Here is a 13615-nt window from a genome sequence, read left to right on the forward strand (position 1 = left end):
CGCCCTTTATTCCTTGTAAGGACTGTTGCTGCCTACATCGCAGGAAACACATTAGCAATGAGCTTCCCAACATGACACAAACCAGAATAGATATTTAACTTACATCCTCTCACCGTGTATAGCTTTCCATACCAGTTGTACGACCCAGAGTGGTTACCAAGGCCTGCGCCCTCGGGACGGCACTGGTTCAGAATGTTCTCGAACGCGTCCCAGCACCTCTGCTGATCAAAGCCTCCAGGCCATGAGAGTCTGCCTCCACCCGGGGCATGGTAATAGCCATCGTTCTTGTACAGTCCGTCACCGCAGACGTGTTGACGAGCAGCGTAGAGCTGGTTGCGACTCGAGGCGGGGACGGCGCCGCAAAGTCCGTAGCCTCCGCATTCGGCGGCAGAGACGACAGCTCCTGAGAGCATGATGCCGACGGCGATGATGGAGTTGAAGTGCATCTTTGTGGTTGTTTGGAGATCGAGGGGAGGAAGTGAAGGTTCTTGGATAAAGGTTGCTTGTTGTGATGATGAGAAGGTACAGTGTGGATTGAAGCCTACTTATACTTCGACCACGTTCACGACTATTCATATAGATACACCACTCCGGACTTACTGGAATGCGAGATCGACTGCATAGCATACCCCATGTTCCCAAAAGGTATACATTGCGAAACCTACAGACCTCAAACTTGCTCAATCAGGCGAACGCACGAGACATCACCGCGCCGTTCCTCGTAGCTCACATGCAGACATCTACAAAACTAGCCCGCTACAGAAGGTGTATATCAAGATTAAAGTAATTATTCTCGTACAGCTAGATATTGAGTTCAGCCACACTAAGCTAGAGTACGCTTGACCATCCTATTGGTGGGCAGCGATCCGGACTGCCTTCCGTAGCCGCTGCCATATGCGGCCCGCACCTTCTACTACGCAAAGCTTGGCCGGTTGCGGTGATGATTTCCAAGAGTTGTGCCATAGAACAGGTACGGGGTCATCCGATCGTACCCACCTACCTGGGTACGGCAACGTGCATCATTCCAAGTGCCAAAGAGGCAGGTGTAAGTTGAACGGAAGAGGCACCGAGCTACGTATTCGACATCACATGCAACCGCGTCGCAGAAGCCCGCATGTTCGCCAAAGATTGCTCAAACGGTCTTGACTATCGTACACTAGACTGCGGGCTCGGCTATCGGCGTCGTAGCAAGTAGACCGCAACATCACTGCTAGCTGACTAGACCGCATGGATACGAGAACAGCAGACCCTTTGACCCCGGATGCATTAGAAGCCGCGCTGGCGCGTCCCACTTCGTAGCTGTCAGAGTCTAGCGATCTTAGTAAAGTGCGGGGATAGAGAAACTGTTGAACCCGTCGAAAATGGCCCTGGAGGAGGGGATCTTCGCGGGGAGAGCACCTGGGACATGAAGGATGTGTTTGAGCACTACCCATATATGAGGCGATAAGAAAAGAGAAAAGGAATGGTTCATTGTCTACATGACGTCTTACCCTCATCAATCCTGGTGAACGTACTCCACCGCGGCGACTACGTCCACATACCTTATCATGCCTTGAAGACGATCGTCACTCCCTCTGCGCACAGCACTTTCTCAGGCCTCTTAACCAGTTTATCCTTCATCAGCTGAAACCTCTCATCAGTGATGTCTCTCCAACTCCCCGTGTAGCCCGCATAGACATTGAATACAATCCTCCTTAAGCCCGCCAAAGGCGCCAAAGCCTCCACTCGCAGGATATCAGTGTCGGTAATGTCTCTTCCGAGATGCATTGAAACGGTACGAATGGCGTTGAACTGTGCAGGCATCAACTTCCGCCACCAAACATTTACATCGCTGGGCATCGGCGAGTGTGAAGGCTTGTACCAGAAATTGTTGATGGAGAAGGGAATGAAGCGAGCTTCCGCATATGTCGAACGACAGACGCACAGAACAGCTAGAGGGTGTTTGATATATTTGTCTGAGTCATGGGCCATAGCGAGCGGCCTTTCGAGTTGAGTGCTGAAGATAAGGTAGCTTCCGAGGACATATTCCCAGATGTAATCGTGCAACTCTCGAGGTAGGAGGAGCAAGGGTGAGACCCGCATGTTTCTCTCGGTGCTGAATTGCTTAGTGTTTGATCCTGAGCCGAGAGGGCTGTATTGTGCTGGAACCAATATCGGCTGTACTTACATCGCCGCGTATCTGCCGAATGGTGTCACGTCTACCATATCGTCATGGAGGCGAAGAACCGGTGGCAGATAGCCGTGTCTCTTATTCCAAATCATCCTATCGGCAGCGTGGGTCTCGGGTTAGGCTTGACTGTTTTCGGGTTTCCGTTTCGTATAGTTTTGACGGGCTTAATGGCTAGCACCGGTAGGGGCCTTTCAATTGTCACCGCGAAACTTTGAAGAACGTCGATGTCATCGAGGGCGCTGATGTATGAGAAGTTGAAATGAGAAGATGTAGATGCGGAATGAAAAGACTTTGAGTCGGTAGCGCCTTCGTGTATTTAGCGAACCCATGCTCTGGTATCATGCCTCTGTTCCACGGTACTACAATGACCTAACGCTAATAGGCTGCGCAAAACTTCTGAAGCTCACACCAAAATCGCACCAATAGTTAATCCCAATGAAGAAGTATGGTCAAACTGAGAAATCCGTCGTGTGTTCCATGACGTGTGCTTGAAGGGTAATACCGAAACGCGGAAGAGCAAACAAAATACACCAAACCTTCAGCATTGAATCTGAACTCAATGTCGTGTTTTGCTCTCAAACAATCGCAGCTATCTCGCTGAAGTCTGTTCGCTTTTACTCGCCCAGGTATATGCATAAGCTCTCTGTGAAAACGAGAATACGATAAGTGGTATCGCCCCTCGGTTATGTACTGGAGGTAATCAGCAAGTGACATAACACATGCTTTACGGTACGAAGTACCTCCCGAACTATTTATTCCAATCACACCGGTCTCACTGTGATGTTGAGATCGGAATTACCCCATATGCCCATCAGCTTGTTTTCGATAGCTTTGCGCAGTGCAGGATCAGCCCAGCACTGGCCACCACACTCATCGTCGCTCGGGCACCAGACTTCAAGAGACTTCAGATTTGGAAGGGAGCATATGGGAGCATCGAGCTGGTCGCAGAAGATCGTAAACCGCTGCACCGCAGCTATCTGTCCGGGTAGCTGTTCCTTGAGCCAAAGTTCAATTAACCCGACATCGTCGAACATGAAAGAGTTGAGGCTATAGGGTAGCAAACAAGCTTCAGCATGTATTTGTCTGCAAACTCGAAGTAAATCCAATTTGGGGACTAGGTCGGTTGGCAGACTCCAAAGCCATACAGTGTCAGCGTATACAACTTCGGACCAGATTTTGTTCCGTATCTCTGGGGGCAGGCGCAGCAACCCGGACTCGTTTGCATTCCGCTGAGCTCTTATGGTACTATTAGCTAGACCTAGACATCGTAAACATGCACTTACATCGCAAGGTAGTAGCTGTTAGGAGTAACACTGAGCATTCCGCTCTTTGACTTCTGGGTATTCATGTGTTGCCTCGCTGCCTGCGACTTGGCGCCACGCTCGGGCTGGCGCCTTTTCGCGCTGCTTGGTGTTGACATGACGTTGTTTGGCGGGGAGAGTCGCCTCTGAGAATAGAAGTCGCGCCCAAGAGTATGAGCTCTGGCCTCGTAGTGCACACGAAAATAGTGAGCCGCGAATTGAAGAGCTTTGATAAGGTGTGTAGAGCCCAGGCGATGGGTCGTAGACAGCTGTGGTGAGTGAGAGCACGGGCACTCCCAATGAGGTGAGAGCAAACCGCGTGTGCCAAGACAGCGCAGTCTATCGATATGGAAGGGGCGTGAAGCTGCACTGACTGGTGATTAGTCCACCTCAAATCATCCGCGCGCTCGGATGGCGTCAAGGTAATATAACCATCACTCACCCATTCCAACATCTAGTCTTCATTATCCATTGCACAAACTATCCTAGTGCATATGCGTATATCCCATCCATTGACCAAAACGCCTAACCTCCCCTGGGGTATATTCCATATGCGTATTTACCAATGGACCCAAAAACGGTAACAGTAAGCAAAAACAACAGACACACCGATGCCAAAGCACATGCTAGTAATACCGCTTTCATGCAAATTCCGACTCCCTAACGCCATCATGGTATGCATGCCCACCGCCCATAACCGTAGCGTCGGAGAACGACGACTCAGTCCATGACTCCAAACTGCTGAAATCGTAACGCCATCTCTTTCATACGCCATATGGTTTCACGCTCGGCCCGACGGGCACAGCGAGCGTGGCTTCGCCTGGTATCTTCTTGTTTCCGAATTTGCTTGCCAGCTCTTCGATCTTGGGAATTAGCTCGCCGATCCTAAAGGGCTTGCTGACGACGTCGTCCATGCCGGCCGCGAGCAAGGTTGCGATTTGTTCGCTGCGTGCGTTGGCCGTGACGGCGATGATGGGGACGTGTCGCTTGAGTTTGCCTTGCTGTTCGAGAGAGCGGATTTGAGAGGTGCATTGTAGACCGTCCATGACTGGCATTTCTTTGTCCATGAGCACCACCGATATGTCTTCTAGCGGGGATTGCTGGGGCGACGCCCAGAAAGTGGACGCTTTGAGCGCTTCGAGTGCTTCGCCGCCGTGGTTCGCGACGGTCGTTTGGATGCCGTGATTGTGGAGCTGCCGCTGAAGTACTTTTTGGTTTACTGTGTCCTGTTAGTAGGAGTATATCGGCAGGGGAAATGTCAATGACGTACCAAGATTATCCTCTACGATCAACACTTTGAGTTCTCTCTTCTTTGGCTTCGGCTTTGACGCATCGCCTTCTTTGGCAGGTATCGTCGCAAAGTCTTTTATCTTAGTCGCAATCTTGGACGGCACAGGCAATTCCCTCTTGCCCTTGTCCTTCGCATTTGAAACTTTCCTGGACATGGATGGGGTTGGAATAACTTCGAGAGCCTCTTGTGGCTCGCTGCTTCTTCGACACTTGACGTAGAAAGCAAAGGTACTGCCTTTGCCTGCTTCAGAAGAAACGCCAATCTCTCCACCCTGGAGTTCGGTCAATTCGCGTGAGATGAACAGACCGAGACCTGAGCCGCCGTATTGGACATGCGTTCGAGGGCTTGCTTGGGAAAATCGTTGGAAGAGGAGCTTCTTTTCTTCCGGCGTAAGACCTCGGCCTGTGTCTCGCACTGCAAACTCCAGATAGATCTCTTCACCATCGCCCCAGTCCGGACCGCAAGTTTGGTCGGTCCTCTTCGCTCGCATGGGGAAGTAGCTAACGGTGGGATGATCGCTGGCTGACGGTCGCTCTCTCGATGCTGATAATACGACTTTGATGGTCCGGGTCTCCTCGGTGGTAGTGAACTTGATCGCGTTGGTGGTGAGATTGATGAGAACTTGGAGCACCCGAGACGGGTCAATCTTCACCCAGTCGACACCTAATTTGGTGAACGAATCGGTCAGGACAAACTCCATCTGGATACCAGCCGTCTGAACTTCGCCTTCGAACATTTTCAGGGCGCGCTGTACGACTTGTAGTGGTTGAGCGTCGACCGGTGTTACCTGACGCACTTGTTAGCAAAGATGTCGCGGATTTCACATCGTATCCGTACCATTAGCATTGCGCTGTCTAGCTTTGACAAAGTCAAGACATCGTCGACAATGCGCTTCTGATGCTGCGCACACAAAGCAATCGTTTGCGCCGCATCTATAGAATCGGCCAAAACAGTCTCGTCAATGACGTTGGAGCCTGACGCTCTGAAATCTCCCAGGATGGTGCTGATCTCGTCGGCACATTGCAGGATAGCAGAGAGGGGATCTAGATTGTAGTCAGTATAAGAAACATTTTCGTACGCAGCAGTATCATACTTCTCATTTCGTGCGACGTAATGTCGATGAAGTTCTCCTGCTGTCGTTTGAGCTCAACGGCTTCCTCCATTTTCCTCTTTTGGAAACCCTCGGCCCACTTCTGTGGAGAGATGTTCGTAATGCTTCCGAAAACACTCTTCAGCTGCCCATCCTCATCTTTCTCGGGGTACGCCTGAAACAAGACCCACGTCTCGCTCTTGTTCCGGTTGCGGTCCTCCCAGGGCGCTTTGAATCGGAACTCTATGTTGATAGGAGTGGTGTTGTTTACGAGTTCCTTCCAGTGCGCAAGAATGAGGTCTTGATCCTCGTCTTTGACATAGTCAATCCATCTGTCGGTCATCTCCGGCTCTCTTGGCACTCGCGCAATTTCATACCACGTGTCGTTGCAGTAGGTTATGCGCCCAACGTGGTCAGCAATGAAGAGACCCGCAGGAGACAATTCAGCCATCCGCGTAAATCTCGTCTCGCTTTCCCTGGCTTCTTGTGTACGTGCAGCGAGCTGTGTAGAGAGGTTGTAACGGTCTTCCGCTGCGAGCCGGGCTGCCCTCTGCCCCCTTCGGATTTCTTCCTCGAACAAAACGACGGAAGCGAGAGAGGTCGCGAGCTGGCGACTCAATAGCTGGATGAAGAGGTTGTAATCGTCATCGTAAGGCCTTCGCGGATTTATGCCCATGACTAAGAAGCCAAGTATGTTTTCACCAGTCGTAGGATGGATCGGGCAGATGACCACGTCGCGGCAGGCATCTCCAAAACCTCGCCATTCGAGTCCGTCCATCATGGAATGTGGCAGGTCAGCTGATCCGATGCTAACAACCACGGGCTTGTCGGTCTTCATTACTTCGCGGAAAACCGGCCCGAATCCTTCTTGCCCTTCTTTCAAATCAATGTGGTCAGGGGCAGCTTGATGGCCGGCTGGCACACCAAGCGAGCCCTCGAGAAAACACTGTTTCGAGCCAAGCAAGCTGCTAGATTGCAAGGAAGACGAGTCACTATCATTCTCATCGTTTACGCTGTAGAGCATTACTACCGGGGTATCGAACTCGTTCTCGGTGAGTGCTATTAGCACTTGATCCCAGAAACCCTTTACTTCCCGAGCGGTGGCAGTCCGTTCGCCGACTTCGCGGAGAGTGAGCATTCGCCTTTCCGCAATCTTCCGCCGTGTCTTTTCGAAAGCTGGGTTGTAAAGACCCATGACCGTGCCGTCTTCGCCGACCATTGGGATGATGGACCACGAGAAGTACGTTTCCTCAAGGAAGCCGCTGCGTTTCATAAACAAGCAGTCGTCGTCCTTCATAGTCGCTTGCCCTGTGAGACGAGCGTTTGCGAATACTCCCTTGACCTCATCCCAGATTTCTGCCCAAGCTACTTTGTAACTCTGGCCCATGAGCGCAGGATGCTTCTGCCCTGCAAGCCCTGATCGAGACGTTAATTGATGTCTGAATGTCAGTACGCGAGTACTTACCAATATAGGCTTCGTTGTAGATAGCCACAAGCTCTTCTCCCCAGTACATAGCTGCAGGATGGGGACTCGCCCTGATCGCCATTAGAATCGAAGTTCAAGTGTTCCGCGCCATAGTAGTCAACTCACATGATGAGATTACACATTGCGCGAAGGTCATTGGACCAGTATTCGATGGGACCCAAGGGTGTAGATGCCCAATCGATTGAGCGGGCAAATTGGATGTGTCGAGGAAGAGAGGGCGATATGGCTAGTCTGGTCCAGTCGAAGAAACCCATGTCGTGGTGCTCATTTCGGTGGGTGTTAGTTTCTCTATGAAACGGGTCAACGTCGCCTGCAGTGTGAGCTCGCAATACGCACTCGTTCCCAAAGGAAGAGGAATCTTCCGCTGCGGATAGGTCGATCTGAGATAGCCTAGGAATCATGCTATTGCCTCTGTCGGCGAACTTCTTGTAGTTTGGTTCAGGCTGGGGCGCGGAGATGGGAGGCGTCGGTTCACCCTGGGGGACCGTGGGGATCGTAGGGATGGTGCTCCCGAAATAATCTTGCGGTTCGCCTTGATGCGCTGAGGATACGGAGGCATCCCCATTGGCTCCCGACTCAAGGCCTGCGGACGAGGTTGAAGGTATAGCGAAATCGTTGGGTCCGTCTACAGCGGGCAAAACTATGGCAGGGGCGGACACGGTACCAGAAACGACGCGCAACCGTTTCCGCAAGGTGTAGCAAGTCCATACAATGCCACCGTGTTCTACCGGGGAAGGATTCGCCCCGGAACCATCTCCCTGGACTGCAGTGCTCAACAGCCATCCTCGAAATTGTTGTGTTGCGTGCGCCGTGTCATGGTCGGAGGGAGTGCCCGCAGGCTTGCCAGCTACCAGCTCCCAGGTGGAGGAGTCTAGTCGGAGGGCACTGTTGGAGAAGAGTATCTGCAAGCTGGACGATTCGGGAACGTAGTTTGCAAAGTCGCCCGTGTCGACGATGAAGGTTGGCCGCTCATCCTGCTCGAGCAGCTCGACTATGCCGATGGATCCCAGTACGCGCAACGGATCATGCTTGTCGCGCGAATCTGGCGATGCTGCGGGGGGCAGGCTTGAGCGTTCTGAAGTGCGCCCGCTGGCAGCGCCCGAGGGGCCTGGGGGACTGAGGCCGCTGAAGGTGCCCCGTGCGAGTGTGACGGTCTTGATGCCACTGTCCTCGCGTGTCTTGCTCAGCATCCTGTAAGCCTCGGAGGTGGAGAAGCGTGCGGGCAGCTGCGGTCGGATATTGCGCGACGAGGAGAAGAACAGCGGCGAAGGTGGCTGGCCGTCGAGACGGAACTGGGCGGTCTTGGAGAAGCCGAAGTGGTCGAGCGAGTGTCGCGAGCGTGGGTGCGCTTTTCGGCGCTTGTGCAGGGGCTCGCTGGCGGGTGCTCGTAGGTGCGGCGATGTAGGCGCGAGGGCGTCGTCGGTGGAGGGAGGAGCAGGGCGCTTTATGCCAATGACCTGGCGAGCGCCGTGCGCAGAAGCCGGCGGCGGAGTGCAATGGCGACGGTCAAGCGGCGAGTTTGGCGTCCATGGAGGCTGCAGTATAGCCAAATTGGATGTTTCGTCGAGGGCGCTGGGCGGGTCCGGGGTCGTGGGTGACGTAATTGGAGGCTCGTGATACAGGGCAAACTTCAGCCTGCGCTGCTCGGGCGTGGTGTCGTGATCGTGAGGCGTCGCCGTGTCAATACCTGTGAAGATGGACCGCGGCTCCCTCATAGAAATGCTGGGATGCGAGGCGACAGGCAGGGCGAAAGCCGTTGATGGCGGCCGCACGTCACGCTGCAACGTCAAAGGTCGGTGTGGTGGAGCGTCGTCTCGAGATCTAGCATGCAGTCTCACCGCGTAGGGGCCGAGTCGATGACACCGGGGAACGACGGACGCTCAAGGGCGGCTTCTGCGATGGCGAGGCTGGGCGGGTCGGTGTGCAGCTGCGCGGCGACGGTAGCGATGACGGTGGGATGCGGTGGGTGTCGTGTCCTCAGGGCATCATCGTGATGGCGACAGTCGCTCTGCACATTTGTTTTCAGCCGTCGCTCTGGTGCAGCCAGCGTACAGGACCTCGGGAGCGTCCAGAGCTGTAGATCTCGCTTGCGCGCGTGCTTGGCCCTCCCTGCAACACCCTGGCCAGTCCATCGCCATCGAGATCGCTCTCACCATCCTCTCGTGCCTAGCTTCACATTCGACACGCCCTGGACAGCTATGACGCCGTGCATGGCATTCTGACATGCCCATCTGTGCCATCTGCAGCAGCTGGAATGCTGTGGCCTGTCAGTGCACCGCTGCTTTCGCGACTGTGCTGGTCCCCACGTCATGCATCTGACGGGTCTAGACTCGAGCCTCAGACCCGCACCCATTCAACACATGACCCTCTGCATCGTCGCAACCTTGAACCTACCTAGGTAAACTTCGAGAAGCCCAAGATATTGGAAACGTGGACTTGGTTTCTTCTAGCTTGTAATTTTCTTCCAGGAACACACTAATAGATGCTTCTTTCCGCCGTGTGCTGATCTGTGTTGGTCGCCCCTTTCTTACGATGGTACCTCCATCCAGTTCACACTACGCGAATACCGCCAAGCCTTCCCTCCTCTTCACCACCTGCTACCTGTCTCATCGTCAACCGCGAGAGACGAGATAATCGCACTGGACAACCTCTCGGTTGATTCTCGGCACCTCCCAACCATGGGTGAGCTTGTTGTGCCATTCCCACGTGTGCGCACCGTTCCGCGTCCGGGCCCGGGCCGACCTGATGTTTTCGACTCATAGTCACGTGACCATCTGCCATTCTCTCCAGGCACCGTTGCCGCACCCATACGACCCATCACTGTACCTGCCATATCAACTGCGCAAACGGTATCATCAAGGTTTGAAGCAACTGCGCATGCAGTCCATCCTGCTTGTCAGCGGATTAGTCTCGTGCTCATTCAAAGCATTCCGTTGGCATCGAGAAGCCTCGCCGTTATCGCCTGCCACCACCTACGTTTGCGACGACAATCTGAAAACATGCGCGGCGGTGCAACATGGTTGAGGTCATCGCATCCCCGAGTGACATCATGCAGCATGCGACACTTCGTGTTTGCAGATATCGTGGCACGATGGGGGCACAAGTCGTCTCGGCTGCAGCTGCCTCGAAATTTAGCCACCGTGGCAGGGCATTAATGGCGCATGCGTCGCCAATCCCAGCCACACCACGCTGTGCCATCCACGCCCATCAATAGCGATCCCTTGCTTCCGTGCTGGAGCAGAAATTTCACACTATTGAAATTGAGTACTGCAATCAGATCAGAAAGGAAAGAACTGGAACACCGAGATCAATCAAAACCGTCCTCGACTGGTCGTCGCACGAGGTCAATGAGCACATCTCCACGACCCAACACTGAACGCGCAGCGAAGCGGCCCTCATATATCCACGCCAAGCTTCACTAATAGAACTCTTGCAAACCATGGAGCTCCGGCTAGCCGCCAGACGTATCAGGCCGGTTCATCACCCCACTTTTCCTGCCCGCCTGTCAGTAGAGTGGTCAGCTTCGACATGCCCCTCCACTCGAAGCCGTGCTGCTTCCCCTCATGCCATCTCCATCTGGCCAAGCATGTACAGCATGAGTGATTTGCTCAAAGACAACTGGGGCAGTGCGCTCCGGGGCTGCTGTGAGATGCCCCGCTGGCAACGGACTGTGCACAGATCCATTTGCTTTAAAGTCCTGTCGCGCCCCTCGCATATCATCAGCTCCATACTTGCTTCTCTCTGTGCTTCCTGCTACCCCACATACTGTTTTCTTAGAGACACTCACAAGATAAATACACAATTGCCAGCTAAGAACCCACCATGGATTTCCTCAAGAAGAAGATGAAGGAGCTCATGGATGACGACGACAAGAAGCCAGCCGGTGAGTAACTCTATAACAAACAAAGAGACTAAGTACTTATCCGGATAGACTCCCAGGCTGCTCCCGGTGGTGCTGGCCCTGGTGATCGCGCACTTTCTGATAGTTACTATGGAGGCGGACAAGGCGGTCCTCCCCAAGACCAAGGCTATCCACCTCAAGGTCATGGCTACCCGCCTCAGGGTCCTCCTCAAGGACAAGGATATCCACCCCAAGGATATCCGCCTCAAGGTCAAGGTTACCCACCCCAGGGCTATCCACAACAGCAGCCTTATGGCGGCGCCCCCACCCCCACAGGTCCACCAGCGCCGTATGGAGCGCCTCCGCCGATGCCACCGGGCTGGACTCAGCAATGGGACCAGAACAGCCAGCGATGGTTCTACATTGAGCAATCAACTGGTCGCACGCAATGGGACCCTCCTTCGCATATGCCACCTGGCCCATATGCCCCACCCGCAGCAGGCGCACCCTACATGCCTCCAGCCGGTCATGATGAGCGCGGCCTATTCGGCAACACCCACGGCCACCAGGGACACGATTACACACAGTCTGGAGCTGCCACGAACGAGGCCGAGAAGAAGAAGGGCCATTCTGGTGCCATGCTCGCCGCCGCTGGTGTTGGAGGTATCGCAGCCGGTGCCTTCATTGGCCATCAACTCGGTATGTTGCTTTTGTGTATATAACATGCGGCAGCGCGACTAACACATACTAGCCGACGACAGCAGCGACGACGAGAAGCAGCAGTCATATGCGCCTCCGGCGGCGGCTCCCGCAGCTGGTGCAGGCGGCTACGGTGCTGACCCGGGGTACGGGGCTGATCCCGCCTATGGCGCTCCTCCTCCAGCAGGCCCTAATGACTATGATAACCACCCGGCCTTTGAGGAGCCCCCTCCCGTTCCCACCCATGACGCCGACGGTGACTCCATCTCAAGTAGTGACCGTGAGTCCATGGAGGAGAAGCGCGAGGAGCTCATCGAGGCGCAGGAGGAGTATCAGGAGGAACTCGAAGAGAACTACGACGATTAAACGCAGGACTTTCGGTCGTCGGTCGATCGATCGATCGGTGCGTGGGAAAAGGACGGATCACGAAAGTAACGACAGGTATTTTCTAAAACTTATGAGCCACGAGTATCGTTAGCATGATGCAAAGAAGGAAAGATCAGCCAACTTGTGATTCTCTCACTCGTATTCAAAGAAAACAGTTTCAGATTTGTGCAAACTAAGGCAATACCACTTAACTCCATCGTCACTGCAGTGACGAACCAAGGTAAGTTCTGACTGTACGAAGTGCATGTGAGACATATACTGACTTCGTACCTCTACCTCTGCAGGCCATTATCCCATACCTCTCCCCCGTTGTGCCCCCATCGAAAACCCATGGATATCGGCGCCCTTGCAACGAGAGAACGTAGTGAGCGTGTATTCATCCCTTTCCCTCTAAACCATCGTCTTCACCGTGTCGCGTGCTGTAGTGAGCGTGGCTAGCAGCAGTCGCAGCAGTCCAGGCAATCGAGGCAGCATTCGCATGTCTCACCGCAGAGCCAGCAGCAGCACAAGGTCGCAAGACTAGTCGTCGCATTAGCTCTGTCCATGTTCTGTAACTATGCAACACCCAGCCAGTGTTGCGAAAAGGAAGAAAACACTTACCAAGCAGTCAAGCATCCCCTCTCCTTCTTTGGTTCCTCTTGTGGCGGCGGTGGTCCTTGCTGATAGTACATCTAATTCACGAACAGCGTCAGCCACACCCTAAATCACCGCAAACTCGCAATTGCACGTTATGATAATAGATTAGACTTACCGGTTGCTGAGGCGGTGGCCCATAGCCCGGCTGCGGAGGGCCATAGTAGCCAGGTTGTTGGGGAGCAGGGTAGCTCATATTTAATAATTTGGTGTTGTAGACCTGACGTTGGAATAGAGATGCGGGCTCGTGGCTGGTGAAGCGTCTAGCTCGTGGTGTGGCAAGTGAAGAGAGGCTGGTGGTGAGGGTGTGCTGTGGCAGAGGAGTGTGGCAGACGATATGTGTGGCACAGCAAAGTGGAACTTTTAGGGGGACCAACCCGTGTCTTTTAAGATTGCACGTCTTGACGCGCCTGGCTATTGCTTTCGGCAAACGGCAACACCGGATCTGCGAGGTAAAGGGTGCGAGAGGCTATGCACGACCCAACGTGCTCATCGTAATTCACCGCGTCCATGCCGGTATACGTTCCGTACTTTTGGACGGCTGCGGGTGAGCTTTGCTCGGCGCCACATGTGTGGCAGTCAGGGCGCGTAGCTGTGGCATATGCTCGGGCTTGCTGAGGCATGAGTGGGACCAGGCAAGCCACTGCTGTGACGATGGACGCACGACCCTTGTCATACGCGTGTGCAAAGTCTTGGTATGTAAGGCGCATGACTTGA

General features: G+C 53.9%; 3 protein-coding genes across 3 annotated transcripts; 1 reads left to right on the forward strand and 2 right to left on the reverse strand.

Moving 5' to 3' along the window:
• Positions 1-6: 6 nt before the first annotated feature.
• On the reverse strand, positions 7-446 carry J4E87_002660 (uncharacterized protein; the record flags this gene model as incomplete). Its single annotated transcript, XM_049374296.1, has 2 exons — positions 7-32; positions 104-446. The coding sequence occupies 2 exons, from the start codon at positions 444-446 to the stop codon at positions 7-9; spliced, it is 369 nt and encodes a 122-aa protein (XP_049236436.1).
• Positions 447-4235: 3789 nt separating this feature from the next.
• On the reverse strand, positions 4236-9053 carry J4E87_002661 (uncharacterized protein; the record flags this gene model as incomplete). Its single annotated transcript, XM_049374297.1, has 6 exons — positions 4236-4690; positions 4742-5549; positions 5600-5805; positions 5856-7268; positions 7318-7388; positions 7675-9053. The coding sequence occupies 6 exons, from the start codon at positions 9051-9053 to the stop codon at positions 4236-4238; spliced, it is 4332 nt and encodes a 1443-aa protein (XP_049236437.1).
• Positions 9054-11160: 2107 nt separating this feature from the next.
• J4E87_002662 (uncharacterized protein) lies at positions 11161-12244 on the forward strand (the record flags this gene model as incomplete). Its single annotated transcript, XM_049374298.1, is given in 4 exon segments — positions 11161-11221; positions 11325-11455; positions 11470-11878; positions 11931-12244. 4 exon segments carry the CDS (start codon positions 11161-11163, stop codon positions 12242-12244), a joined length of 915 nt encoding a protein of 304 aa, XP_049236438.1.
• Between the last annotated feature and the right edge of the window lie 1371 nt (positions 12245-13615).

Source organism: Alternaria ethzedia (genome assembly GCF_023757985.1).
Source record: "Alternaria ethzedia strain BMP 0044 chromosome Unknown scaffold_4, whole genome shotgun sequence".
NCBI lineage: Eukaryota > Fungi > Ascomycota > Dothideomycetes > Pleosporales > Pleosporaceae > Alternaria > Alternaria ethzedia.